This window comes from Petromyzon marinus, chromosome 5, assembly GCF_048934315.1.
Source record: "Petromyzon marinus isolate PM22_M1 ecotype Great Lakes invasive population chromosome 5, UKy_Petmar_22M1.pri1.0, whole genome shotgun sequence".
In the NCBI taxonomy this organism is placed as follows: domain Eukaryota; kingdom Metazoa; phylum Chordata; class Hyperoartia; order Petromyzontiformes; family Petromyzontidae; genus Petromyzon; species Petromyzon marinus.
Genome location: NC_133671.1, coordinates 1,250,016 through 1,276,629, shown reverse-complemented (window position 1 = coordinate 1,276,629; position 26,614 = coordinate 1,250,016). Strand labels below are relative to the sequence as shown.

The 26,614-nt window shown below is 43.2% G+C and overlaps 1 protein-coding gene and 1 long non-coding RNA gene across 3 annotated transcripts; one reads left to right on the top strand and one right to left on the bottom strand.

Annotated features, from left to right (window-relative positions):
• Window positions 1–493: 493 nt before the first annotated feature.
• LOC116938933 (uncharacterized) lies at window positions 494–16,777 on the top strand. The gene is made up of 5 exons (XR_012934573.1): window positions 494–1,036; window positions 7,122–7,184; window positions 12,498–12,702; window positions 13,341–13,415; window positions 13,784–16,777. It is a non-coding gene; the product is annotated as an uncharacterized LOC116938933 (long non-coding RNA).
• Window positions 16,778–20,693: 3,916 nt separating this feature from the next.
• Window positions 20,694–26,592, bottom strand: LOC116938932 (NXPE family member 4-like). Of its 2 annotated transcripts, none has more exons than XM_032946667.2 (3): window positions 26,518–26,592; window positions 25,056–25,295; window positions 20,694–21,655 (listed from the first exon to the last, which is right to left on the bottom strand). In XM_032946667.2, the coding sequence occupies exons 1-3, from the start codon at window positions 26,555–26,557 to the stop codon at window positions 21,087–21,089; spliced, it is 849 nt and encodes a 282-aa protein (XP_032802558.1). In that variant the 5' UTR covers window positions 26,558–26,592; the 3' UTR covers window positions 20,694–21,086. The 2 variants fall into 2 exon arrangements, with proteins under 2 accessions (XP_032802558.1, XP_032802557.1); XM_032946666.2 differs by having other exon boundaries at window positions 26,430–26,532.
• Between the last annotated feature and the right edge of the window lie 22 nt (window positions 26,593–26,614).

Here is a 26,614-nt window from a genome sequence, read left to right as displayed (position 1 = left end):
ACTTCCTTGTGAGTTACCATTGTTGAACACATAGTTTCGGAGCCACACCTTTCACGACTCAACTTTTTTATTATCGTGAGTTGAGTGAGTGTGTGGGTGAGTGAATGGGCGAGTGGGTGTGTGAGTGGGCGAGTGAGCTTGTGGGCGAGTGAGTGGATGGGCGAGTGGGTGGATGGATGGGCGAGTGAGTGGCTGGGCGAGTAAGTGTATTGGTGAACGAATTATTGTGTGGGCAGGTGAGTGAGTGTATTGGCGGGTGAGTGAGAGTGTGGATGAGTGAGTGAGTGGGTGGATGGGCGAGTGGGTGTGTGGGTGGGCGATGTGTGGGTGGGCGAGTGAGTGAGTGTATTTGTGGAATGCCTGGTGTTGTCTGCCGGCCGAGTCGCCCCCCTTGAAAAATATATATTTCGCCACGGGAGCGAGATGTTATCTTGTTTGATCTGATGGCACATGCCGTGTGAAATATCGTTCACGCGGAAATTCGATTTCAAAAAGTGTCCATAATTTGTCCATTGCGTAAATGTGGAGTTTCGTAAACTGAACGTTCGTAAATCGAGGGATATATGGATTTCAGAAATACGCAGTTTACTTCGTGACGAATTCATTATTACTCGTATGTACCTTGAACTTATTTCGCACGGTACATAGGCAATTAAGCTAATCGGAGGAGCAGAGGAAGAACAAAACACAACACAAAAATCAGTGGCAAAGAAATTCGTTTTCAATCTTGGGCTTCTGTAGCTCTACAACGATCAGGAGCCATTGCTTGAAATGTTGCCTATTGAATGGTTTCCTCTTCATGGCAGTGTTTTTTGACGAGTTGGTTGATATGTTATTTGTGAAGTCCTTTTGAGCGTAATCTCAGTCTCCACCTACCTCTCTAAGCCACACCTTGCCATATAATCTTCACTTCCCTCATATAGGTGGTGCATTTGGGCTGCATCGGAGGTTTAAAGGACAGGTGTTATTGCCTTGAAAAAGTTAAAAAAATATAATAAGTCTTGTTCCTCCATGAAGCAGTGAATTCGGCCTACAAGTGAGTATTCAACGATATGTGAATGTGTAGATGTGTGTGTATGAGTATGTGTGGACTTAGCGGGGAGTGGTAGTGTATCGGTTGGCGCGCTGCGCTGTGAACCCGGCGACCTGGGTTCGATTGCCGCTCACGGCCAACACCAGTGACGATTATCTGAACCGGTCCTGGGCATCCCCTAAGTAGACTCAGACTCAAATGAGTACCCAGTGTGGTGTGTAAACATCACCACTGGGGAGACAAAGGCGGTCGGACGTGGTGCTGGCCACCCACCCCCTCGTGTACTGTTGCAGCCTTCATAGGTTATCGCTAACAACACTTGCCCCTACAGTCTGTTAAGGCTATACGGGGGATCTTTGTCTTTGGGGAATCAGCCTGGCACAAGCGCCACCTAGTGGCGAATGGCGGCAGATGCTGTTGTGGACTTTTAGCCACCGGGCGAAGTACGCACAGTATGGGGTACATCTGGTGCATCTACCGATCATCTCAATCAGCCAACCCATGGCACCTGGGTCTGTTCCGAGACATCCTGTTAGCGAGCCTTCGTCACTTTACGTGGTCTCAAAGTGCACCTGGCCTGGCACAGGCGCCGTGGTGACGTCACCGTCACTTAGTAGTGAATGGCGGGTATTGTATTATTATGTGTGCATAGGGAGAGCGGTAGTGTAACGGTTGCGTGCTGCGCTACAAACCTACCCTAGGTCGACTCAGCCTCAAATGAGTGGTGCGATTTGAAAATATCGCCACAGAGGAGACAACGGCGGCCGGGCGTGGTGCTGGCCACCCACCCCCTCGTTTGCTTATCAGCCTTCATACAGTGAGGGAAAAAAGTATTTGATCCCCTGCTGATTTTTTTACGTTTGCCCACTGACAAATAAATGACCAGTCTATAATTTTAATGAAATGTTTATTTGAACAGTGAGAGACAGAATAACAACAACAAAAATCCAGAAAACGCATGTCAAAATGTTATAAATTGATTTGCATTTTAATGAGGGAAATAAGTATTTGACCCCTCTGCAAAACATGACTTAGTACTTGGTGGCAAAACCCTTGTTGGCAATCACAGAGGTCAGGCGTTTATTGTAGTTGGTCACCAGATTTGCACACATGGCCTTTACCAAATACGAAGAATAGAGAGATACATGCTTGGATTTGCAAACAGGCAGACAGATGAACATGTAAATTTAGAGAATGTATGCGAGTTAACGGCATTATCCAAAGTTTTGTCGCCATACATTGCTAAAAGGGATGATGGCCGAAAGGCAAGAATGACGACGAAGTGGCAAATACGGAATGGGACGCATCTGTAAGCAATTGAAACAGCTCGTTTCCAGACGCTTTGTGGATTATTGCATCTTGGGATCGTGGGAGATGGCGATGGCTTGGGAAAAACGTCATCCAGCAGTGGCTTGATTTTGGCTGATGATCACTGTTTATGATTACGCGTATCAGAATGTTACCTGAAATTTTAAAATGTTGTATTGGATCATAGTTAAAAATGTAATGTACTTTTCTTATCACCAGGAAAGAGCTCAATTAAATTAACTTCCTGTTGTATATGGCATACTTTATTTTAACAAATGAACGCACATTGACATTGTCAACTAAGCTATTAATTAATCAGATGAAAGTCCATTCGGATTAATGTCTCACGTAATTGACGTTTTTTTTATTTAACCACGTGACAGCTATTAACATAAATTACCGTTAATAACCGACGTCCGTTATTTAACCATGTCACCTGTTGAATCGTGTCCTTGTAGCCAGCCCATCCGGCCCTGTCTCCCGGCGTGTTCATAACGAGAGAACAGGCCAGATGAAGACCATTCAGAGACAAGTGATGTAAAATTTTTATTTAAAGCTTTCGTGACTGCAGGGATTCATATTCTTGGTTCTTTCGGTAAAGTCAGGTGGAAGGGAAACAATAAAATAATAAATATAAAACAATAAAAAATTCTGACGACGTTTCGACCACAGCAAGAACATTTAATTGCTGTTTTCACACCTGATGATGATTGCTTCTGTTGCAGTCGAAACGTCGTGAGAATTTTATTGTTTTATATTTTTATTATTTTATTGTTTCCCTTCTACGTGACTTTACCGAAAGAACCAAGAATATAAGCGATGTTAAGTTTGCGTTGTGTTCGTTTCCTCTTCCTCATCGTCGCACGGCTGCTTGAGATTACTGGACAACTTCGCGCAGGAACACACACGAGTGGGCAACGTGACAGCAACACTTTGTTTCGAAATGTTCTCTTACGGGGAGCCTTCTTGTCTCTGCGACATTGACCAAGAGACCCTGCGTCGGCCCACGTGCTACAAAAACCCACAGTGCTCAATCACCCTACTCCTGCTTGCCCAGCTCGCGAAATGATCACACATTCCCCGCACCTCCGATTAGCACGGCTAGGTTACACATTACGAAAGAAGTTAAACTTACGTACATTTATCACATTTGAACAAAAGTACCTGCAAAAATTATAATTTCCACGGAAATTTCTACTAAATTTAAGCATATTATTGACATGCAATCATAATAATATATATAGAAGATGTAATATGTAATTATATTACTACATAAATGAGGCAAATCATAGTTTGCTAAACACGAGTATAAAATATACATTTTGTTTCCTATCGGAATCAACAGCCAAATGAATCTCTGCCAAAACACTGGGAAGACTGTGTTCACACCAAACTCCTGAAGCTCAGTGCTAAATCCGAGTCTGCATAGTGGCTATGTTGTGCATTGTAGCCAATAGTACTGAGAAAGTTTAATCACGTTGAATGAAAATAACTGCCCTAAAATGGATTCTATTTTACCATCACAACGTTTAAATCACCTTCAAATTGCTTCATAGATATATTAATTGACCAAAAGTACCCCAAACAACCGTTAATAATGCTCGTAAAACAATGATACAACCGCGACACATCTCATCACATCTCTCATCGTACGCCGCCCTTCACCAACACCCTCCTGCCCCCTGGCTCTAGCTCCACCGAATAACTCGTCACACATTCCACTGTGAAATGTAATATATATAATGTGATGTCATTTTACCTACCTTTTTCACCCCCGACGATGGGGGGCGGGGGGGGGTGTAGATTCCTAAAACTCTATAACCGCAAGTTATGGGTTTAGCTCAGGCCTGGAACTCGGCGTTGTTTAAAGTCTGTCTGTTGAGAGCATACGATCCAAGATCAAGATCTCTTACTATCTGTCCCAGGTGAACCATCGCCACCCACGCCAATGATCACTTGTCGGCAGGTGGGGACTCGTCTTGCCAAACTGATGCTAAGGAAACAACCACTTCATGCGCTTCGCCCTAGGGTAGACCTGAAGCAGGACATCCGATTTGGCTCCTGGAACCTACTAACCGTAAAAGACGATGGAAAGCTACCATTACTGGCGAGGGAGCTGCGTGACATCAGAGTGGAAGTGGACGCTCTGTCCGAGGTGCACCGTCCGGGCATTGGAGAGATGTAGTACGTATGTTGAACTTCTTAAGTGTAGGTAGCTTCACCTTCCACTGATCTGGATACGCTGGGGGCGTGCATCGGAGAAGAATAGCATTTTCAATCTCCTCACGGCTGGCCCTGCCAGTAAAGAAGATCCAGGCCATTGATTAGGGTTTAATGTACATGAGAATGAGGCACTCCTTGGAATGCATCTCTTGCATTTCAGCGTACGCTCCAACCGAAGAGAGTGATCTTGAGAAGGAACATTTCTACACTAATCCATTGGCCACATTGTGTGACTTTAATATATTCGGTGGCATCAATTGAGCTGGCTATAAATTTGTATTGGGTCCCCATGAAGCTTTTAAACAGAACACCATTGGCTCGATTCTCCCAGACTTTGCAAAGGAAAGAGGGCTGAGAATCGCAGGATCCTGACTTCTAAAACAATCTTGCATTCTCGCACCCTGAGGGGGGGCGTGCCCCCCAAGTTAAGAACCACTGAAATAATGCATTGGAGTGAAACTTTCCAAAAAACATCACTTTACATCTGTAGAGATGCTGAAGACCATTGAAAAGAGCCACACAAGAAGACTGAATGGTAAGATGGAAGCGCACAGGAAACTGAGTGGCGAGGTGAGATCCTCTTGGGTGATGGGTTGAGGGGAGGTAGAGGGTCGCCTGTGGAATGGCAACCCTAGACTTGCTTACCTAGCCCTACAACGTCTACGTGCAAAGCCTCAGTACTAGGGAACCTCAATCAATGCAAGCGATAGAAGGCTCTTATCAGAACGAGAATAATGGGCTGAGTATTTTTTAACAACTACTCAATGCTGCCCCATCTACTGGTAGAACTACATACTTTTCTGAAGATACTGTGATTTTTGCTGAGTCTCTCAAAGTCCTTGTTATAGCTCCTGAGATCCTGGAACTGGAACTAAAACCTTTGGGATTACAGGTCTGCTGGATGAAGACAAAATATAGGCATTTTGTCACTCCGTGGATTAAGCTATATGGCCAGTCAAAGTGAGCGAAAATGTAGAAGTGATGAAGAGATTCACTTACCAGGTAGTGTTATTCAGGATAATGGGAGCTCAGAGACAGAGGTCCAAAGACTCCCGCACGTCCAAATAATTTCCATGGCACTGTGAGCCAGGCCCAGAAGTCTAAATACGTCCAAATACGTGGAAAAGAGGCCATGGAAACGTTCAATCATAGTGTCTGGCAATGCCATCATCTGGACTGGAGGTTACAGGTTCAGGTCTTCAAAGCGATAGTCGTCCTTTACGGAGAAGAGACTTAAATACTCATACCTGTCAACCCATATGGTTTGCCTGTATTCATTTACAAGGAAATTTCGTTTTTAGGTCCATACGGCGTACAGCCGATCCAATACAGGCCAACATATGTATATTTGTTTGTTTCTCCCTTATGATGGGACTTTATAGGATGAACGCTGAGATATTTAAGGACACGGGGTGACCAATAAGATTTGAATTGATCTGTAATAAAGTAGGCACTGATAAGGGGTTGACAGGTATAGATACTTAATAAGTAATTGAAGTTAAAACTGAACTCTTTTGTCACAAAATCCTTCATAAGAATTCGGGGATATTGGTGGGTTGACTTTATTTCAAACTAAAGCATACTCGTGGAAGCTGAGATGGGACTAATGACCTCCTTGATAAACGTGCACGTGGCACGTGTTTCCGAATGGTATAACCTACCAACCAGCTTCTCTGTGCTGAAATGGCATCAGCCATAAGGAGGTGGAAGAGACGAAGAGGGTGATTATGTGCTGCATGGCTTCAGCAGATGGATGACCATTATTGAGGGTTGGGCATGGTAAGGACGTTGGGTTGGGAGGTCGCCAAGGGGAATCCAGATGGCTGGCACCTCGAATTGGATGTGGCAATGCGCTGTCGTGCCGTATGCTGCCATATCTGATCTGATCTGACAATGAGGTCGCTGACGCCATTTCCTTTTACACTGCTGTGCCAAAAACGGTAAATCACGCAAAAACAAAGAAAATGCTTAAAATAACAAATCGTGCCTTCAACTGTTACCAAGAGACACAGCATCATCCCACATGCCACAGCTATTTTATATATAAAATTATTAAAATCAACTTTCATATAAAATGTAACTATACATAAATTAACCTCCATTAGCCAATTAGCTAACAGTAAATTAACATTGATGTCTCATAATTATCATTAAAGTGTATTATTATTAATTTTAAAATGTACACCTAAGCTCCAAGACAATGCACGCTTACCCATCTTCAGCCTTTTCAAAATGAATTTGTAAGCTGCTGTCTGGGCGTGGCCTAATGTGTACTTGTGACTTAGGTTGCAATCCCTGAGTTACTATGCATTACGTGATACTTCACCTTACTGATAGTAACTGTATGGTGCACTTTATGCCTTAATTCACGTGTCATTTTCACCCGAACACGTAAAATGCAGCAGCAAGATACCAAACTCTCAATTTCCACAGGGGGACTCTGACATGCTGTTGAGTGATCAATTGTATGTGCGATTCATCACAGGTAAGTCCACACCTGCTACACAGTACAATGAAGATCTGGGTGTCTGTTAATTTGTTTTGTATTCTTTTACAGGAATCCTGACCTGCATTCATTAAATAATGGACCGGTGTCATCTTCTCATATTTCTAATACTCTGTAAGCATCATCATCATCATTAGCAGTAACAATATCATTACCACCAACACAAATACCAATGTAACCACACTACTAGGGTTGCTTTGAAATAATCAAAAACATATGATGAGTTATCACATTTCATTATATTAAAGCAAAGGCTGACAGGTCCAAAATGCCAAGATCACAGCAACGAAAGGGTGCCACAGATGTCCGAAGTTGAGTCGTTCTTCTGGTATATTACGAGGTTATGGGTGAAAAGCTAAACTTGAAAGTTGAGGTTCGTGAGCTACATAATAACTTATGGTGGTGGTTTTCCTGATACTCTCGAATTTTCCTGTAACGCATCTTTTACAGGCAAGAGTTAAAATTGTGTTCCTTTGGTTACCATATCCACAGTCACATGGTGAAATATCTTTGGAATATCACCACAGACTGGTATACCCTCATTGCAGTGTTGAGGTGAGGGTTGATATTTCTTAAGCACGAGATATGTATGTATGTATGTTGAGCTTTCACACTGTATGTAGTCAACCTTGCTAATCGGATTTGCTAGCCCAAAAGACGAGCGTGAAGTACGAACCAAGATTGGTTTGATTAGAATTATTCTAAAATGCAGAACCTGCCCGACTAGAAAATGTAATCCCCTCGTATATGGAAAAATAACATCTGACACCAGCAGAAGAAACAGTCAAACCAGCAAATCAATGTTGTAGCCCAAACAAAAAATACATATTAAAAACAAGTTGTGGCAAGAAAAGGACAAAACGATCGAGCTTCACACTGATATACATGTCATTAGGAGCTTTATTCTAGGCTACAAGGGTCATTTACAGTCCAAGCACCTATGGTCCCACGCCACGTTGAGCCCAATTATTGGTCAATGCTCCTTAATTAAAATGAAGTCAGATGGAAGGAGCATTTCGAAATACTACTGTACCGTGAGTCATTGATTCCACTATTTGAATCCATCCCTCTCGCTAACCTCCCCCTCCCCGCTGTCTTCAAAGAAGTAAGAAGTGCTATCATACAAGCCAAGTAGAACATGTCTGCAGGACCAGATGGCATACCAGTTAAAGTCTACAAGGTCGGAGGTGAAGAACTGATAGAGATGCTCCACAAACATTCTTCAAATCTGGTACAATGACAAGGTTCCGGAGGACTTGATACAATGCAATCATTGTTATAATATGTAAGTAAGGAGATACATTGGAATGTGGACATTATCAAGGTATTGGCTTGATCTGCCTTGATTCCTACTGCAGGGAATTTTCTCACAGAGAAAATATTGCCGGAATTTCAGTGCAGGTCAAGGCCATCACGCGGGACCACTTATATGATCTTCATTGCTTACTAAGTCCAGGACAAGTGTCGGGAACACAATCAGAACCTGTACATGGTCTTCATCAATTTAACAATGGCCCTTTACAAGGCTTCATGTAAATTTACTGGACATTTTTGAAAAATAGCTTCATAGCTCATTGGATTTTTTCAGGAAATATACAGATTATGATTTTGATTCAATTGTAACGCCCTATTGAAGGTACTGGCCAGATTTAACTTCAATACGAAATGTATTAAGTTGCTAAGGCATATTCACGGTCAGATGAATGCCACTGTTTTCTCTATTAGTACTGAAAAGGAGCTCATTCGTAATGAAAACTGGGGTTACGCAAGGAGGTGTTATTGCTCCAACACTGTTCTATATCTTCTTAGCAGTCATTCTGGTTCACGTTAAAGACTGTTTCTCACTGGAATTGGCAGCCGATAGAGAATGAATGGGCAGCTTTTTAATCTTCATTGTCTCTGCTCAAAACGAAAGTATCCAAGGCATTCATTCTGTATCGTCAGTTAACTGTGCCAATCTCGCACGTACAAAGATTGACCTCCAGTCCACATTGGATCCTTTTTTACAAGCTTACCAAAGCCTAGGATTCTCATGTAACATCGAGAAGACAAAGATGCTCGATCAGCCTGCCTCGCGCCGTGCACATGACCCACCACAGATCACCATCGAGGACATTCTTTGGAGACAGTTGAGGACTTCTGTTACCTCGCTTGTCATCTCTCTCAAAGTGCCAACATGGACACTGAAATGAATCACAGGATCCAGCATACAAGTGCTTCCTTTTCAAAACTTATACAACGTGTTCTCACGGAACTGTGACCTACGGAAGAATACCAAGATTCAGGTGTATAATGCAGTCATCATCCCTATATTCCTTGAGGGATGTGAAACCAATTTAGTGAAACCAATCTGGAGAGGTACTGCCAAACGATGCTTCTGGAAGATTCATCACATCGAGTGGGAATACCAGTGGAAAAATTCGATTATCCTCTTTGAAGCCAATTGTCACCTGCATCGAGGTAATGATCCTCACGCACAAACTTCGCTGGACCAGATATTGTTTGTGTGGATGCCGAATTCTCATCTCACCAAACAAGCCGTCGACTCCCAGCTCACCTGCAGTGAGAATTCCTATGTTTGTCAGAGGAATTGCTACAAAGACACACTGAAAGGATATCTTTAAAAAAAACTGACGTGGACATCACAAGCTGGTAAGGGCAAGCCCTCAACCGACCTCAATGGCGCCACATCCTCTGCCAGGCAATTTCTGACTTCAAGGAGAAGGAAAGTCAAGATAGGTCCTACTAGCTGCAGGCAGCCGACCAGACCCCACTCATAGTCACAAAAAAATAAAAAAAAATAATCGATAAACTTTCATCGATTTTTTTTACTTCTCAGTGTTAGTCTGGTGGTGATCTGTGGTGGGCCATGTGCAAGGCGAGCGGCTGGCTGATAGAGCATATTTGTCTTCTCACGAGATCAAATAGAGTATCAGGCTCCACCAAAAATAAACCTCCCCACAAAAATTTTGACTGAGGGCACCACTAAGGTCACGGAGGTGCTGGGGTTTATCACTGAGAAAGACCCAGAATGGGAGCACAGCAGCTCCTAAAACCTTGTCTCACACTGCTGCCTTGTGAAAGTGCAGTAGAATGTGAGTAGAGTGCATCATACTGATATTTTAATACACCATTATTTTCATGGTCTAACACCGTTTGAGACTAGGCTCGAAAAAAAGCTGTCTGGTGTGGACCAATCAGTTTCAAAGACAAAGAGTAATGCATATATTATTAGAGTATGTTTTTTGTTTGCATTCTGACCACAAGTATTGTGGTTAATGCAGACATGATTCCTTGTATATGGTTTCAGTTTGGTGTTTTAACATCTTAACACCTGTTTTGTTGCCAGAAAAAAGGGAAAACCTATTCTCATATGGTGTGAAATAAAGTTTATCACCTGTATTATTGTTATTATTATTAGGGTGATTACCGATACCCAAATTATGACCTGATATATTGCTCATAAGAAATAAATAACGAACGCTTTACCGTGCATACATTGTTGTAATGACCCTTTTAGTACTACTTCGTTTAGTACTCACTTCTCCAGAAACGTATCTTAAGTGCTAAGCGAGGTCTGCCTGTATAGGCAATACATGGCAGGTCAGTTAACATTGTTGTGGCAGATTAACAGAAAAATACACTCTTAAAACGTTTCGGGAAATTTCCTGAAACTCTCAGGTATACTGGCCGAAGCACTTCAGACTATTAAGGGACAACTCAAATTTCAGGGGAACAAGCCTCAATTTCAAGGCCAGAAAACTTGAGACAATTATGTTCAGGTTTTTACTTTAAAGTTTGCAAGCGATGACCTCAAATTTATGACGTGAAAATTTAGACTCTTCCTCTGACATTGAGTTGTCCCTGAATAGCCTAAAGTGTTTCAGGCAGGATGCCTGAAATTTGAAGTTGTTCATTTGTAATGTGCGTTACACAGTGCATGACACAGCAATGACCCCTTTTAGTACTACTTACGCACTGTGGGGTCTTCCTCAATTTTTGGCTTTGGGAAATGTTTTGTCCAAATAATTTAACATCCTGTAATACAACTTAGCATACATTGTTAAAAAATAAAACCTATAATAATAGTACTATAATACAAAATTATTCCATGAAATGTAATTAATATATTCTACGGTGCATTATTCATTGAGAAAGACAGAAAAAAAGTATTCTGAACAGTTTATCGCAATGTCTGTTTAAATTCAATGATTGTAAGATATGAGAAAAACAATGAAGTCTATATGAATAAAATGCAGCTTTCAAACATTCCACAATACATCTCAATTTCACTGCAACAATAAATGACAACTAGTTTCACAGGAGTAACATTTCTTGATTTAGATGCGAAACAAGTGATAGTACATTACAAATTGAGTCCAGCATTCAGTATTCTCAACACAGAACACATTCATAGGGAGCTTCTGGAAGGTGTGCTGAAGGAGCCATTAACCAGGCTATTTATTGTTTTTCGGAGCCCTTCTCAACCGACCTGAATTAATGTACCGATGCCTTCCATCAACCCTTAACTGGACCCCAACCACGACCATCTCTTTCCTGTAAAAATGATGCCTCATGCCCTCACAATGTTCACAGCCAATAACATGCCTGCACCATCGGTGGTATTTAAAACTGTTTTGTTGCATTGCATTTTCTGGGATTTATATTACCGTTTGTTTATAAAAATGTGATTACGTTGTTTCGTATATTTATTTTATATTTGTCAAGTATATTTTATTGCTTAAAAATATACCCAGTAAATAGTTATTGTTGTGATTGGTGAGTGTTGGATTGAGTGGTTTAGTTCGTGGGAGGCGTGGTTATCGATTTATAACATGATCGAGTTTTATTTTCTTTTGAGCCCTCGATCTATAAGGGACTGCCACTTGGTAGTTCAGGTCAAACTACGATGGATGGTACAATTTTCCTTAAACGTGCTGACATAACGGGATTAACACAATGCCCAACACTTTAGAATCAGTCACCAACCGAGGCTCATATTGAGTCGTCATTTGTTGTAAAAATAGGTTGTGCACCAAGGCAATTGTGAATAAAAGTCAAGAAGGCTATGCCATTTGGCAAATGTTATAAATACAAATAATGTGTTTAGCCTCATTTTTCAGGCAATTTAAGTAAATTTAGACATTGGTTAGATGTGCTCAATTGGTACAGTAACGTAAACTTTATTTTGAGTTGAGTCAAATGTTAGGAAGGCATGGGCGATCTGCGATGAAATCTGGTATGTGAGTAGTATAGTTAACACGTTTTTCAAGATTGGTGCCATTCCTGTTACAATCTTTCTACATATACCCTCTGCAGCTTAGAGGAATGTGTGAAATTTTGTTTTGAGCCCCACTTGGAAAGCCGCATTGCACGTTGCCTGTGTATGTAAGTGTACGTGCTTGTGTGTGCCTTTGTTTTTAATAGACCAAACATCGGCAACACCCATTCCAACCACAACTCCCACTGCAACCACAACTCCCACGCCAACAACAGATGTGCCATATGGCAAGCTGCATTACAGAGCCATCATTACGATCACCCTTGGAGTCCATGCTGCAGTCCTTATTATCATTTATATTTGCTGGAAGAGAAAATACTGGCATTCAGTAATCTGTAGAACAGCAGCCCCGTGAGTACTGACTGCACCTGCACTGATAGTACAGAGTGGTTAATAGCACACAGCTCATAATGGCCGTATCAAATGTATAAGGCTTGCTCGGATATAATTGTTTACTATATGTAACTTTGTCATTTTAATTTGCATTTCATTGTAGTTTATGCTTTGCTGTAATTGCAGGATCGCAAAGTATGCATGTATGTTGAACTTCTTTTGCACCGTACGCAACCAAGCATGCTAATCAGAGGTGCGCGGGAAGGACAGGAAACTAAACACAAAAAGCAGTTCTCAAGAAATGCGTTTTCAAATGATTTATTACTTAAAACGATTAAGGACGTCAATCATTAGAGATAATCAATCTCGATGTTTTCTAACACAGTTAGGTAAAGGGCGTCAGTTTTAATGAGCAATATGAATTAAATATATCCTAGTTAAGGCGTATCAATCATAAAACATAATGAATCTCAATGGGCTCGCACACGCTTAAATAAAGGTGAGCAAAATGATAGACGGAGTAAATGTTATTGTAATTATTCTATGGAAGTGTTTGGCAGCTGGGACATCTGGGTTCGATCCCCATCCAATGACAGGCACGATGTAAGTCAAGGTGGTGATGTGTGAACGATGTGTGTCCACTTCTGCCGTTACAGGCATCGTGAAGTAATTCTACTGAATAATATCGGAGGAAGAGAGTTAGAAAGATGCATCCAGAGCCCCTCAAACAGGTAAGAGTAAGAAACACAAAATATGATCTGCTCTAACTGAATAATTCACTCACACACGTCAGTATTTTAACAGCACCATGGGTGTGTCATATAAAGAATGTGTATGTAATACAATGCATAATGAAGTAACAATTGCAATCGGGTGTGATGCTGGCGACAAAACCACTTATTTGGCCATGCCAGCATTAATAGGTGCTTGCAAATAGCACTTGCCAAAACAATATCTAAAGGCTTTAGAGGTTGGCGGGAGGAGTAGAGTATTTTTATGGACTATGTTCGCATTTGTATTAACTATGTATCTTTGAGAGAATCTTGCACTGATGATTTCATACCGTCACTTATCGATGACTGCTGTCTTTGTGAGACAGCTTTTAAGTTGCACCGGACAGGCTTGGATGAAGATGGAGAATGCAAGACCCCAACTTAGAGAAGCCAGAAGTCTGGTCAACCATTCCCAATCATCTTTAACGAAGGCAGCAATTTTACCGAGAGGCTTTCCAGTGTAAACAATCAACACTCATAGAGTGAATGTTTAAGATACCAACAAATTATAGAGATTCTGTTGAACCTATATACCGTGTTAGTTCCGTGTAAAGCTATAAAAAAAATCCTTGCTTGGCTAGGACAACGCCGATCTCAGGCTGTCCTGGTCTCTCCCTGAAGCTTTGTCTGTTAAATGTGGTTTTGTCCTCTGTTTACAATTTAATTTAACCCGCCCATAAATGTTGTCACTTTACAAGAATTCAAATCATAAATTGCTGCCTTAGCAACCGAGTCAGCAATGATTGACATAGAAACACATATTCACAGAGACGTGACTACTGACAGATTCACCCATAGATACCAACAAATTATAGAGATTCTGTTGAACCTATATACCGTGTTAGTTCCGTGTAAAGCTATAAAAAAAATCCTCGCTTGGCTAGGACAACCCGATCTCAGGCTGTCCTGGTCTCTCCCTGAAGCTTTGTCTGTTAAATGTGGTTTTGTCCTCTGTTTACAATTTAATTAAACCCGCCCATAAATGTTGTCGCTTTACAAGAATTCAAATAATAAATTGCTGCCTTAGCAACCGAGTCAGCAATGATTGACATAGAAACACATATTCACAGAGACGTGACTACTGACAGATTCACCCATAGACTTTCACAGATAAATAGACTCAGACTCACGGAGTGGAACTGGTTTAGCTTTAGAGAGTAAGGATCCATTACAATTTCTCAATGTAATTATTTGGCTTCTGACATGATGTTAAACGCACAATGAAACAATGATAAATTAAGGGGAAAAATATACGGAAAGTACTTTTTTATCACTATATATGTTTAGTCTTTATACCTACATTCTGTATACATTATAAGGTCACACTCATTACACACAAAGTGCTTGCCACAAATGAACCACAATAGCGTGCTGATCTCGTCAAAGAACATAAACTATCATTATGCGAACTCCGGTCATCCTCGCAGTAACAGTGGCTTTTAGCTGGCCATCGAACGAAGATGGTCACCGCATCACGCACTTTCAAATGCACTTCTGCGGCCGTCTGGAACATTCTTCCTTCTGATATTAGGAAGCCACTAGAGCTATGCACTTTAAAATCATCTCGATTGGCAAACTCATTTCCGTAGAACTGCTTTTTGTTTAGTTTGTTGTCCTTCCCCCATACCTCCGATTAGCACGGTTGGCTCGATACATTGCAAAATAATTGTGATGGTGGTGATTGTGATAGTGTTCGTGATGGTGTTGGCGTTAGTGGTGGTGATGGTGTTGGGTTGCTGTAGTGTAGCGGTTAGCGTACTGCACTACAAACCTGGTAACCCGAGTTAGATTCCAGTTCATGGCCAACACCAGTGACGATTATCTAAACCTGTTCTCAGCCTCCTCCCCTAGGTCGATTCAGACTCAAATTAGTTCCTGGTGCCGTATGTAAACATCGCCACTAGGGAGACAAGGGCGGCCGGGCGTGGTGCTGACCACCCACCCTCTCATTTGCCCTTCCAGCCTTGATAGGTGCTCATTAACAGCACTTGCACCAACAGTCTGTTCAGGCTATACGGGCAATTGTTGTCTTTGATTGTGTTGCATGTATGTATGTTGAACTTCTACGTAGCCAACTATGCTAAACGGAGATGCGGGGGAATTACAACAAACGACGCCCAAAAAGCTATTATACATAAATAAGGTCTCAATCTAGATTATTTAAAAGTGCATAGCTCCAGTGGCGTCCTAATATCAAAAGAAAGAGCAATCAAAATGGCCGCAGAAGCGCATCTGAAAACGCGCGATGCAGTGACCATCTTTGCTCGATGGAAAACCAAAAGCTACTCTGTGAAGATACCCGGAGCTTGCGTGATGATTCATGCTCTTTGGCAAGATCAGTAAGGTATTGTGGTCCATTTTTGGCAAGTACTTTGTGTGCAGTGTGTGCGCCCCCATAATGAATTCATTCGGCAACATGACACGTGCCAAAGATGATTGTACACGCTGCAGCTAGGTAATGTTTTTGACAGATATCCCGGAGGGTAGTGAGTTGCAATAATCAAGCATTGTCGATACTATGCTACATGCTTCTAAAAAATAATCTAATCGTTCAGTGGATTTGCTTGTCTTTCCTATACTTTGCACTCCTCTTGTCTATTTTGATTGTTTGTTGTAACTTTCTGACCTGCCCCTACTGGACAACTGTGAAAAAAGCTTAAGATTTTAGATTCTGGTGTTAGTGGTGGTAATGGTGGTGGTAGCCATGAGCCGGATTCGAACTCGGATATTTGTCTGGTACGTAGGGCACCAATAGACTACCTCTCTCCCTGTCTCATCTTTATTTCTCAACCGATTATGTACAACTTTAAACTTCGTATTATTTTTGTTGCTGTATTTAGAGAACCCCTCATATTGTGAGGCCCTTAGCTGTAGCTGACACAGCTTAGGCCTAAGTCAGGCCCAGGAGCCGTTTCAGATTTATGAATAATTTAGTCTCAACACTGAGGTGGGCGGATACCCAGTGTCATATGTTCTCATAAAGGTTCGATAATTGCCAGATGAAAAAACGCCAGTTAGACAACTTCATTGGTTTATTTACATAGTTTTCTCCACTTAGGTTCCAGGGAAACTTGTACTTTTTAAATACAGGTGTCTCCGATTTAAGACTTTCAGATTTACGCCACCACGGATCGATTTACGACGCAGGAACTCGATGTACGACGCATCTTCTGACACGACTCCCAACATCTTTGAACAGTGTCAGTCATGTTTCTGGTATGACCTGGCATGGAGCTTTTGTTATTCTCGAGTGTTTGTGTGGATGTTTACCTAAGACACCCTGTTAATTGTGGCTAATAAAATGAAAAGCACATCGGCAAGTAACGTTTCTACTGTTTCTGCTGCATGTCTAGACAGAAGCGACCTCCAGTTAATCAGCGAACATTCTTTAACCACACCCATGCATCGATCAGCCTCCCATTGTATCTGTACCAGATGGCAATTCATCTGGTACAGCCATGAAAGGCTTCTAAAGCTAAGTGGTCGAAGATGATGCACCATAATATAGGAGCCAGAAGACAACCTTGTCACACCTCAACGTGAACAGGGAATGGCTCTGATTCCCAACCATTTAACTTTACCCAGGCCTGCCGACCATCATGCAGGTCCATATTGATTGTGAGTCTAGATTCATGGACCCTAAAATTAAGAAAAACCAAGAGTTTATACTCTTTGGTTCTATTGGGTAAAGTTACGTAGGTGAAAATAAAATAACAAAAAATCACGACGTTTCGGCCACAACACAAGCGGCCTTCATCAGGTGAAGGGACGAGACTGTCTGGAGGACAGCGCTGGAATGGGAGAAGCCACGCTTAGATCACGACTTCTAAGCTGTGAGAAGAAAAACACCAAGCGCCTTGACAAAGGAATTAGCATATAATTTAGCATTAAAATAGCTGAGTGATTAGCTTGTAACTGGTCACAGAAATAGCTACATTAAAGTCAGAGCATATACATTCGCCGAGGCACCTAGTACTCATCAAACAGGAGAATTTAACGAAACACAACGACGCTCAGACAGCGGACCTAGATTTGAAGCTTTCGTGACTGCAAGGATCCATACTCTTTGGTTCTATTCGGTAAAGTCACGTAGGTAAAAAATAAAACGACAAAAAATCACGACGTTTCGGCCACAACACAAGTGGCCTTCTTCAGGTGAAGGAACAGAACTCTCGAGACGACAGCACTTCAATAAACGCTGCTAATATTCGCAGCGTCTTTTTAAGCTCGGTGGGAGGAGCAGAGCGCCTTGACAAAGGAGTTTACATATCAAACAGGAGAATTTAGCCTTGAAATAGCTGTGTTAAAGTGTTGAAGCAGCAGGGTGTTAAAGTCAGAAAACTGGCATGTAACTGGAAGATTAGCATCCTGTTGTTGTGTAGAGATTGCGGGGGATGGGTCACTGTGTGTGTGCAATAGAAAGAAACAAATTAAAAAAATTAAAGTTCGGCAAGAATGTGCTGTAACGGGGGGAGTAGAAAACAGGGGAAATAGAAAAGCTTAAATGCAGGTTAAGGGGGGGAGGGGGGTGGAGGAGCCATGTAGGGGACCTTGGTGGGGTGCGGAGCTGAGTTAATCCGTCTTTTTGTTGTGTAGAGGGTGATGCGTCACTGTGTGTGTGCAATAGAAACGGAAAATAGAAAAATGAAAAATCGGCAAGAATGTGCTGTAAGGGGGGAGTAGCAAAATAGGGTTTAATAGAAAGTTCGGAAGCAATATGATTGGTATACCACTACTTGAAATTTAGCATTGAAATAGCTGTGTTAAAGTGTTGAAGCAGCAGGGTTTTAAAGTCAGAAAATATGTTTAATTTCTTTTACACTGTATGGAGCCAACCATTCTAATCAGAGGTGCAGGACCGCCCAAGCTTGAAACCACATTGGGGCTCCGCAAGCCTCTCCTCAGCATGACTGGCAAGAATATTTTCCTGCACACTGAGGGAGATTTCCACGTAGTTATTACAGTCTGTGTGCCCCCCCCCCCCTTTTTAAAGAGGGGAGCCACGATGGCATTTTTCTAATCCTGTGGAACCTGTCTTGTGGTGCTGAATATTGTGATCATGTAATGTAGGACAGTCTGCACACAGATTCCACCCTCCCTCAGCAGTTGATTTCCTTGGTCTCAGACTGCGGATCGTCCCTAGTACTTCAATAGATTTCACTTTGGCCTGCTACTCTGAGGAACAGCAGTCTCAGCAGGGTCGTCCCCACCTTGCCTCATGATATCTGGGATGAGAGAATTCCCCTCCCTCAAGACTTCACAGAAATGCTCTGCAAACCTGCAGACCTGTTCCTGGGGGTCTAAGATCAGATCACTGTTCTTTCCGTGAAGGGTGGTGATAGGTGACGTACTGTAAGTTACTTTTTTATGTAATTAAAAAGTGACTTGTGATCGTGGGCTACCGAGACCGATTCCATCTCCACAGTAACCCGCGACCACCATTCATCCTTGCAGCACCACACAGCTCTCAGAATCTCCGAGCAAAGGCAGCGGTAAGCCTCCTCATTCTGCGATATGTAGACGATAGGAGTGGGCCTGTCGTTTTCGTTCAATTAGCTGGACCACCTCCTTTTTCAGCCAGGGTTTCTGGGGAGGTCTGGACTGCCCACCAAATGCAGCCATTACGGCTGCATGAGTAACAGTCCTGAACCTCACCCATTTCCCCTCAGCATCAGGAAGAGGGGGGGACGATGCCAACCCCAGCTCAAAGTAATATTGAACTTCCTACTTGCAACTATCTTCAGCTAGCTGAGACCAGGCTATTGTGGGTTTGAATATGGTCCTAACTGGACACTACCAGAGTGGAAGGCAGACATCTTACAGATGTCAATCCGACGGTCAATGGACAGATCAGTTCCATAGCAGGTCCTAGTGTCGTGTTAAGGACATGGGCTTGCATCCACTGTTCCATCAGTATATAGTTGATCAGATATTTGTGCATCCAGGCTGCTGTGTGGATGCGCTCATGCTGGAACAGTGTGTTCGTAATTACAAGCCCCGGGCTGCACTGAAGTCTAGTAGCCTCATACTGTTGTTGTTGATCTGATCTGGCCCATGCCTTCCAATCACTTAGGCCTAGGTATTTGTTTCATTACCCACTTGCCCATTAAAGTCACCCAACAGGATGACTCTATCCCGGGGGTGCACTTTAGCTCGTATCTGGGACAGGTCATAAAATGCGTTTAACTAATCGGCCTTGTCTGCATCTGTCGACTGATGTTCATCTTTGGTGGGGGAATAAGCAACCACCACCACCTTTCCCGACTTGTTGATCGGGAAGTGAGCCCACGGTAGTCTGGGGCTTACAGCTTCCCAAACCTCACTTCCACGCTCCCACACCCCTTCATTATTTTGCTCAGAAGCAACAGAAGCCTCTTGTTTGGAATTTTCATGCCTCGAGTGGAGGACTGTCCACCCCTCATGGTGACCGGAGCAGAACCAGTTCCCCGGACCTCTTGTATTCCAGAGGTCCAGGCGATACTTGTCCATATCCTGACAGAGCAATGGCAGCCTCTCCTCCATGGCGAGAGTTTGAACATTCCACGTTGGCAACTGCAATAGTCTCCTGGAACTACGCCAAGACGTGGGTTCAGTCTGTCCCCTGGGGCCTCCAGCACGAGCTTGGAGAGGTTGCCAGCACCTTGCAAACTAACCCAACTACACACCCAACCTCCATCCACACCAAATACAAAGATCCCCGGTATAGCCTTAACAGACTGTAGGGGCAAGTGCTGCTAGCGAGCACCTATGAAGGCAAGAACGGTACACGAGGGGGTGGGTGGCCAGAATCACGTCCGACCGCCTTTGTCTCCTAAGTGGTGTTGCTTACACACCGGTCCAGGTACTAATTTGAGGCTGAGTCGACTAGGGGAGGCCCAGGACCGGTTCAGATAATCGTCACTGGTGTTGGCTGTGAGTGGCAATCGAACCAGGGTCACTGTATTCATAGCAAAGCATGCTAACCACTACACTACCGCTCCCCACCATGGCCCACATGTGATCATGTGGAACCTGAATCGATGTTTCTATTTTATTCATTCTGCTCAGTCGATCTGACAGCCACGTTAGAGTATTGATTCATCGATAGTTAATCACTGCGTTGATGCATTGGCAAGTAGTATATGTTCCTGTGGAACGTACGTTTACGACAGACCGAATGCAAAGGTAAGTACATAGGTAGAAAAAAAAATAGATCACGACATTTCGATCGCCACACAAGCAATCGTCATCAAGCAATTGTCATTGTCATATTTGTATTCATAATATGATTTAATACATGTATAAGGTGTACAGCATCATTATTATTACGAAGAACGCATTCTGAAGGCCGACAAAGACAACGACAAAGGTGACGCATCTCCATTGGAACCATTTATAATGACCTCCTCTAACGCTGTTTCGTAATGTACTCCATCTACGAAGAACACATCCTGAGCCGACAAAGACAACGACAAAGATCCAACATATAGCCTTCACAGTCTGTTAGCGAGCACTTATGAAGGTCGGCATAGCACACCAAGAGGTGGGTGGCCAGCACCATGCCTTTGTCTCGCCAGTGCTGATGTTTACACACCGAGCATGCACAGATTGATACACACAGGGCGAGGGACCGGTCATGGATCCGAAGGCTCAACAGACGTAGGACAAAAACATGTCCACCTCATTCTTGACGACCCAGCCGGTGGGGTGAACCATCCGCATGCCGATCGCCGCCGTCATATCCCATGCATCCACGAAGGCCACGCGGAGGTCCCCGAAGGCCTCCAGTGTCACGTCGTTGAAGCGAAACGTGTTCCAATTGCTGTACAGTTCAATGTTGTTGGCCGTCTCACGAGTGTTGGCCAGCTTCACCACCACTGTGGCCTCGGGGATCCTGGCATGCAGCCTCTGCAGCGCCGCCCTGATGTTCAGAAGCCTCCGACGGAAGATGGCCAGCGGGAAGGGCACAAAGTGCGCGCCAAGGCTGATTGCGACGACCACTCCGCGCCCTCCTTCTCCTCCACCTCCTCCTCCTCCTCCGTCCCCTCCTCCGATTGCGTCAATTCGCTTTGAGACGTACTCGACGTCCTTCGTGAACGTGTACTGCGTGAGCACGGGATAGCCGTGGCAGTAGTAGTGCAGCGTGGTGTTCATATCGGTGTTCAGTGCCATCCTCAGCTGGTTCTTGCCCCGAGTCAGGATGCCTGAACTCTTCGTATCTGTAGCACGGACAGACACAGCACACGTGCCCATGTGAGAGTGACTTGGTGAGCAAAGTCATCATCTTGATAGTTCTGACAAGAAATGGTCACATAGATATAACTGTTCAACCCGAGAATTAATGCTTTGAAAATTCCATCGTCATTGTACTGCTCTACTTTTAGCGTTGTTCTCTGATCGAACACTGGTGCAGAGACAATGGCATACTGAAGGATCTAGCTCTGGTGTAGACCAATAAGTTTCAGGGACAATGCGTATATTATTATCAAGCGAGTTTGTTTGCGTTGTCCTTGAAATGTTCATTTTACCACGAGCTAGATGTGTGGTTAATGCAGACTCTACGATGCTTTGATATGATAATCGGTGTATAATTGGTATTTAAACATCTTAACACCTCCTGTATTCTTACTGGAAAGGGTAAATAAAGCCTTTTCTTTTTTCAACGGTTTTATTTAACTTGATTCCTCTTGTTTGTCGTGGTCAAATCTTGTAATAAAAATTTCGTCCACTTCCCGTTGTCCAATCAATTCCACATTTTGCACACATACTCAGATCCGGTGACAATGCATGTCTGTATCAAAATGGGCATCAATAAATTAATTCGCTACTTTAAAGCAATTTACATTTTGTATGGACGCCTTACTATTTATATATTTGTGTAGGTAAAAAATGCCGCGGTCCCAAAACTGTAGAATCGACTCGCACAAAAAGCAGGCACCGTGTGTCTCAGGTGCTATTGATGTACTTCTCGACGTTAGTTAAACGAAGTTGTTAATAATAAAACCGATGTAATAAAAATAAGGAGTTTATTCTTTATCGTTATTGAGTCTAAAGGTGAGGATGATTTTCGACCACCTGCCCGTTTAACAGCCCTGATCAAGCGGTGGAAATCCCATGTCCCTAGAGCGAGAGGAGTCCATCAATAGGACAGCCACTGTAGGCATCCCTACGAAGTGGTTCCCTGTATGACACGTGCCGTCTAACACCCTTGACTGAATAAGTGGTGGAAATTCCACGTTCCTATAGCAGGATGAGTCAATCCCTAGGACAGCCATTGTCGGCATCCACACGAATTGGTTGGCTGCATGACACTTGCGCGTGTAACAGCCCTGACTAGGCAAGTGGTGGAAATTCCATGTTCCTATGACGGGACGAGTCCATCCATAGGACAACCACTGTAGGCATACCCACGAAGTGGTTAGATATATAACAAGTGTGACTAATTACATTATGGGATTCAATTTCATCGCCAACTACCGGGCAAGACTATATATACAGGACAGTGGTAATCCAGGAAAGACAGGACTATGCATGAGTGCTATGCATCACTGCACATATCTCACCAGGACATATAACTACCAGTCCAGTACAGTATTTGTAGACCTGGAAAATCACGTTGTCAAAAAGTTAAGTTTATTTTTGGAATCAACATGCTTAATGCACTTCCAGACACAACCTTTCCACCCAAGGCGCGATCATAATCATAATCACTGGAGGAAGGGCCTTTTATATTGATGCTCACAGGGTCTGGAATGCTATCACCAATAAACTGCAACTTGGATCACAACCTGTGAGATATTAACTCAAAACTGCTCTAGAGGAGTTGTACACCCCTAGCTGCCACTGCTATTCAGAGTGGCCTGAAATCAAATGTATCGTTCCCGATGACCGCTACAAAGTATGATCTTGAGTTTTATTAGTGTGCTGATCTTTAAAGGTGTATTGAAAAATGTTGATACTGCTACTGATACTCCTGCTGTTATGGAGTGACTCATGCAGCCAGCTATGGCTGCAAAGTTTAGTCGTACATGTTATGTATATTGTTGATTGTTAAATTTGAATCACAGTTCCTATGATCACTGTTACATTGTTTTTATCGCTTTATTTTGGTGATTTTGAAAACGTTTTGGTTTAGCCATGTTTGTTTGTTGTAGTATGGAGGTAGCCTGATAACTTGAATCTAAAATGTCTTATGGTTGTTAGTGTTTGACTTGCATCCCACTGGGATTTTTGCACACAGCGTTGATATACGGTGTTTTTTTTTCTGGACGACTTTGCTGTTTTTTTCCTGGATTTATCTGTTGCGTGCAGTCACTTTAAGATGTTTCTTGTTCATGTTTTTGTTTGTTGTCGTTGCACCCGAGTCAAGAGCCGCATGGCTCACAGATTTATCTATATAAATACATAAAAGGGAAATTTGTGAATATGTGTGTCTGTTCAAAATGTTTAGCGTACTTGAAATTTGCCATGTGGGTACTAGATGACCACAGTTGCACACTTCTGGAGTTTTTTTATTTTATATTTGTGCATCTGCAACCATGATCTGTGCAGTGGGATGCGGTTTATGGTGGACCATGAGCTTCGTGGAAGATCAAACCCAGATATGGCGAGTGGAAATAGATAAGGAACTGAGATGCAGCGACACACACAAAGATGGACGGACATACATCAGCATCAGAGTCTGTGTTCAGAGAGCAGAAGGAATCCGATGAGCTATGAAGCTCTTTTTCACAGATGTCCATTAACTACACATCATGCTTGTGGTAGAACATGTAAACAAACACTGCTTTTACAACAATGTTACACATTGTCCTTGACACCGATTCACCTAGACCAGAGAGATCGACATCCTTCTTGATCTATGCACCGGTGTTAGATCAGAGAACAACGCCAAGAGGGGAACAGTACAAGGACAAATGAAACAAACACTGCTTTAATTTGATGACAATGTATGCATTATGCTAATGTACGTTACTGGCAGAGTCTGACAGGTAAAACTGGTTGACCTGAGCCATTAATTATATTTATATTTGCATTTTCCTTGTTCTCCTCGCCTTTTGGCATTAACAAAGCCTATATATTATTTATCATAGTCAGTCACCCCCCACCGTGTGTTTGTATATTTGTATGGATGTTGTTTATCATACCATGCGTAGCCAACCGTGTTAATCGGAGGTGCCCGGAAAGACACAAATTAAACACAACAAGTTGTTGTAAAGAAGTGAATTTTAAATCTAGATGATGATTTAAAAGTTAATATCTGAATGCAGTGGTTTCCTATTATCGGAAGAGTGTTCCAGACGGCACAGAAGCGCATCTGAAAGCGCCGCGTGATGCGGTGACAACTGTCTTTATCGAGGAGTAACTGCGTCTTTTATGAGGCTGTTTAGTTAGAGAAACGCCACAAGCTGACGACAAATCACTTTCTCTCAATTAGCGTCGACGTGAATATCAGATTGGAAATCGGCCCTGTAGTTATTCGTGGTCAGGTACCTGCTCCAGCCTTCGTCATCGTGATGTGATAATGGCATGGCCGATGGCTGGTTGATGGGACAGCCTCGAATCGGAGCGTGCTAATTAGAGGTGCGATCGTCGGAGGGAGTACTGGGGACACCTTACCGGGAATAAACTTTCTCAGATAGTCCCACCACTGCCTGATGGTTGAGTCACCCAGGAGATAGACGTCCTTGCTCTGGAGGCACGACCTGACCTCCTGGGCCGTGGCAAAGTTCCGGTTGTCGCAGATCGAGGACCTCCATGCGTTGTGGATGTAGTGGCCGTTTGGACGTGGGTTGCCGAGGCCCGGAACGCAGGGCCGAGACGACGATGACATCGATGATGACGTGCCAGTCACGTTACCTGCGCACAGTACACGCTGTTGGTTTTTTGCCGTGGTGGTGTTGATGCTCCTGCTGATGATGTTTGTACTGGTGGTGCTGATGATGTTGGTGGTGTTGATGTTGCTAATGGTGTTTATGATGATGACGATGGTTGTTAATGCATTGGCATGGTGGTGGTGTTGATGCTCCTGCTGATGTTCGTAGTTGTGGTGCTGATGATGGTGGTGTTCATGCTGATGTTGATGTTTGTTAGTGGTCATGGTGGTGTTGTAGCTCCTGCTGATGATGTTCGTAGTGGTGATGGTGTTGATGGTGATAATGGTGGTTGTTGAAGCTGCTGCTGCTGCTGATGTAAATCGTAGTAGTGATGGTGGTTATTGACGATAGTGTTGATGCTTCGGTTTATGATAGTGGTGGTGGTGGTGTTGTCGATGATGGTGGTGCTGGTTGTGATTTTGGTAGCTGACAGAGTAGGGGGCACAGATGGTGCATCTGCCAGTCATCTCAGTAAAACCATGGCACCTGGGTCTGTCCCGTGACCTCCTGTCAGCAAGCCTCGACACTTCACGTGGCCTCAAAGTGCACCTGGCCTGGCACAGATGCCGTGGTGACGTCACCATTCTCGGTTACGAATAGTGGCTATTGTTGTTATTGGTAGTGGTGAGACAGTGTGATAAGATCTATTAGTGTGATAACCACCAATACAGGTCAAGTTCAATTCCATTTAAACATATGCCAGCGATTGTGGATACAAAACATCACTGTACATCATCCAGACTGGCACTGATGGACTGGGACCGAAAATTAGCCCAGGCATTTTTAAACACACTGGCCCAAATTCGGGCTATGCATAATATATATTTTTTGTTTGGTTGTGCGACAAACTGTGTAGTACTCGTAGCCAGATTAGCGATGTACCGTGTGAGCGTGACGTTGCCATTATTACCTTATTGGCCACATTTGGGTCTGAGTCCAAAAACACAAATGGGCCGCCGATGAGGAATAGTCTTTGGGGCTGCCGAATATCTGGCAGCTTAATACCAACTGAGAGTGTAAATAAGCAATGGAGCGTACACATTTGCGGTGCATGAAATATTTTAGAACGTTTTTTGTATATAATAAAATTTTAGAAAAATTGTTTAACTTCAATCACATTTGCCATTTCCCCAACCAGGCCCGCCAGTCGTCAGAATCGACCGGCCCATGGCCAGTCCGAGCATGCAGACTGGGGATGTCCGTACCACTTCCTGATGCCTCTTGTACTTGATAGACAATATCCATTGGCAAGATCTATTCACTGAAACGAGAATTGTAACAACTCAGCTCAGAATTTTTTTT

Coding starts and splice junctions, on each gene's coding strand:
- LOC116938932 (XM_032946666.2), bottom strand. CDS start 26,496: ATGCTCGGACTGGCCATGGGCCGGTCGATTCTGACGACTGGCGGGCCT. Junction 25,296..26,429: donor TGGTTGGGGAAATGGCAAAT/GTGATTGAAGTT, acceptor TACTGTGCGCAG/GTAACGTGACTGGCACGTCA. Junction 21,656..25,055: donor TCTGAGAAAGTTTATTCCCG/GTAAGGTGTCCC, acceptor TCCGTGCTACAG/ATACGAAGAGTTCAGGCATC.